Genomic DNA, 3,638 nt, shown 5'->3' on the forward strand with positions numbered 1-3,638 from the left:
CGACAACACCGCCGCGCGATCGAAAGGCTAAATTGTATCTGGCTGTGAAATACTCGTGTTTCAAAAATAGATAAGTTTTGTAGATTTAAGTTTTCATCGAAAAAAATAATTTATTATTATGGAGTATAAGCGCAAATCAGGTGAAACACAGTTGCTCGAAGTAACATATTCCCTTCAAGGCATTTGTACTTCTATTTGAAGAAACTATTTCTCTTTCCCCACAATTTACATTTTAGTTATTTAGCGTCTAAAAAGTATAACAATTACTATTATTCAACCGTTCATATTACTTACGAAAATAATACCTTTCATAAAGTTAATGCCATTGACGTAGAAGGTTTACACCAATTTTCAAAAAGTTTGTGCATTTTTTTCTGAAAATTAAAAAATCTTTGTATTAAAACTAGCATAACGTTGGGATTTTGAATAATAAGTCAAAATCACTTTAAAATAGAAGTTTTATTTAAATATCAGTGGTATACCTATGTAAACGTGATAACGGCCAAAGAATTACAACAAATTCTTATCTTACTTAGTTATTGCTTAATGCAAATTGCATAAGTCAAGTAAGATCACGAACTGATCTAGAAAAATTTTTCTAACGATTTTTACAATAAATTCCTAAATGTAGATCATTCTAAACTTTAACATTGCTCAAGGTGAGAATATGATTATTTGCCGTTTAAAAATGATATATGTAGTGGAAAATGTATGCGAAAATATGTAAGGGTATTATACAATTAATGTCATATACAGAAACATAAAAAAATCACAACTTTGGTTTGTTTTGCATTTTCACGATAACTTCTGTGCACACTTACCATAAATACATTTAAATTATTATTATTGCTATTATTATTATTATTATTATTATCATTGTTAATATCTATTATACTAAGTATTATCTTTTCTTTTAAAGATATCAGAATATAGTCATTAAAAATGTAGAAACCGATTTTGCTACAAATATAAAAAAGAAAAATTCGAAACCTCTTGGCACAAATATTTTGCGATATAGTCTTACATGAATACATATCTATTTTTATATAAACGATAAACTAGAATTTATCAGTTGATTTCGAATACTAATTTATGAACGAGTGCGCACTTCTTCAGACTCTGAGAAATAAAATCAAAATGATTTTAATATCAATCACTCTCCTTAAATTTCCCAAGCTCTGCTGTATTTAATTTAATGTGAAAATCAGTATTATCTTCGGACGAGCTGCAGTCTAGACTCTAGTGGATCATCTTTTTTTTCTAATAATACTATGCATTTATCTGATCATGTTTCAACAGATCATTTCTTACTTATCATTGTGTAATAAAAAAATTTTATTGCACAAAAAGTTCAAAAGAAGAAACGGCGATTCGAAATATTTTGTGTGAATAAAAGTGAAACTCAAACCACTCATTTCTTTACGACACAACTTCTTCGAAACTATTAATCGTTCTATAACTCAGTTTTCTTAAAACCAGTAATCTTTTCATGTTGAACGACGTTTAGTTTAATTGGTCCATAAGTTTAAGAAACTCCTTCTTAGGATAAACTTCACATTAATTAAATGTTCTTTGAACTTTCCATGCGACTTCTGTGGCTAAATACAATCTTTAAAAAAGTACTGATGCAGCACTATCTCTTTTATTTACTTAGAACACGTAGAAAAGGTGTATTTAATCTAATAAAGTAAAATGGTTGGAAAATTATTTTCACTAAATAAGGAGATAAATTCTCAATTTCTTCCAAGTATTCTGCGTTTAAATTGACTTCATTTTTAGCTGACTAAACTTTAGTACCAGTTCGCGATGACACTTTTAGTTGTTGAATTTATACTTGTTTCTTCCGCCATGCAGAACACATATATTTAATAAAAATATATCAATAGAGTGATGGCCATTGCTGTTGTCATTGCTTGCTGTCATTTTATGGTGAGAATGTTACCACTTTAATGTGTAATTAGAAAAGCAAAGTATTATTTTCTTCTTTCAGAGGATAATATCAAAAACTAAGTTTGTTATCATAAGATGTTCTTGTTTTTGAGAGGCACTGATTCTTCACCGTCAGTACCAATTTCTTGATTAGGTTTTTTCTTTTCATCCTCGCCTTCCGGACTGTTCCACTTTTGCAAAGTTCCGGTACCAAAGAAGGCAAAAGCCATGGCACCAATTATGTACATCCCAGATAATATGTAGAAAATTATTCTCCATTGGGAAAATGTTCCGGATTTTTCGTTTGTTATACTTCCGACCATGAAAGTACTCAAAAACCCACCCAGGGAACTTAGAGTGTTCGCTATACCGAAAATTGTTCCCGAAAAATTGGGGGCTATATCCAAACCATTTCCTAGATATCCAGCAGTTACAGCACCGTTCAGTGTCAATGCGAGGGTGAAGATTGCCACTGATGTCGTTGGATCATTTCCAAAGTTTGCTTGAACTACCATCAAAAGTCCTGGACTCAAAACCGCTAAAAGAAAAAAAGTTTATTACAATTTTAGATTTTTTTAATCAAACAATATTATAGATAAATAACCATCATAATATTATCATATAATAAAATATTATAAGTTTTATTTGGAATAATATATCAATATACATGTAAACTTGATTAAAAATCAAGATATAAATTTAACATAGTCATAAGTTCTTACATAGGTAAGGGGCCGCCCATAAACTTAAACTTTGTTATCAATTTGAGGGGTTACGCAAAACACTACGGTTAGTAAGTGGAAGTTATGTTACGACACTTAGATAACATTTAACACGTTTCCTTAAGATAACATTTAGCACATTTCATGAAATGATAAATTTAAACAGAGTTTGCGAATTTAATGAAATATAGCCCTACAACGGTAAAGTTCATAATTACTTAATATGTTTTCAAATCATTTTCATTTTTTTTGACTTAGAATTTTTGGCCCTATTCTCCTCTTTTATCATTTATCAAAAATACTTACTTCTTCCCTATTTTCAAACAAACTTATCGTTTCTATCGTTTTTTCGCTTAAATGTAAACTGAACTAATACAACTCAATAAAAGTCTTCTATCAAATTTTTGGTTCAGACTTTATCTCGTTTGGTTAAAATTCTACTATATGGTTGAAAAATTAATTTTTTTGTTGAAAATCCAACTGTTTTGTTAAAAAGTCATCTTTTTTAGCAAAAAATTCAACTACTCTTGGTTTAATGTTGAAATGCTCTGTTTAACATTTATTTTCTTTTCCGTAAAAAATTGAGATTTTAAATTGAAAATAAATTAAAAATAAAATTCAACCATTTGATTGCAAATTCATTTTTTCCTGAAAAATTTTGTCGTATGTGGTACAAAGTTAATCTTCGTGGTTAAAAATGCATCTATTTGGTTGTAAATTAATTTATTTTGGTTGAGGATTTACTAGGCAGTCTGATAAGTACCTGAAAATTCTAAGAGATGGCATTAGTATTCACTAATGTGAACCATTTTCGTCGAGCTTGATCCCTCAAATGACGCCTGTCAAGACTTCAGCCATTTATGTTTACGCATTTACAAGTTACAACACTGAGAAGCAACTAACCTCCGAGTTTTTTTTAATATGGAAAAATCTGAGTTTCGAGTTTTGATCAAACACTACTATCTTCGCAAGAAAACGATATCCGAG

General features: G+C 29.5%; 1 protein-coding gene across 2 annotated transcripts in view; it reads right to left on the reverse strand.

The window, feature by feature from the left end:
• Positions 1–440: 440 nt before the first annotated feature.
• The window catches only part of LOC117179571 (sialin), a 228,916-nt gene continuing 225,718 nt past the window's right edge, over positions 441–3,638 (reverse strand). For both annotated transcript variants that reach the window (XM_033371504.1, XM_033371503.1), the window contains exon 8: positions 441–2,467. In XM_033371504.1, coding sequence (XP_033227395.1) covers positions 2,019–2,467 — 449 coding nt within the window. In that variant the 3' untranslated portion in view covers positions 441–2,018. The remainder of the gene's footprint in view (positions 2,468–3,638) is intronic.

Source organism: Belonocnema kinseyi, chromosome 9, assembly GCF_010883055.1.
Source record: "Belonocnema kinseyi isolate 2016_QV_RU_SX_M_011 chromosome 9, B_treatae_v1, whole genome shotgun sequence".
Classification (NCBI taxonomy): Eukaryota; Metazoa; Arthropoda; class Insecta; order Hymenoptera; family Cynipidae; genus Belonocnema; species Belonocnema kinseyi.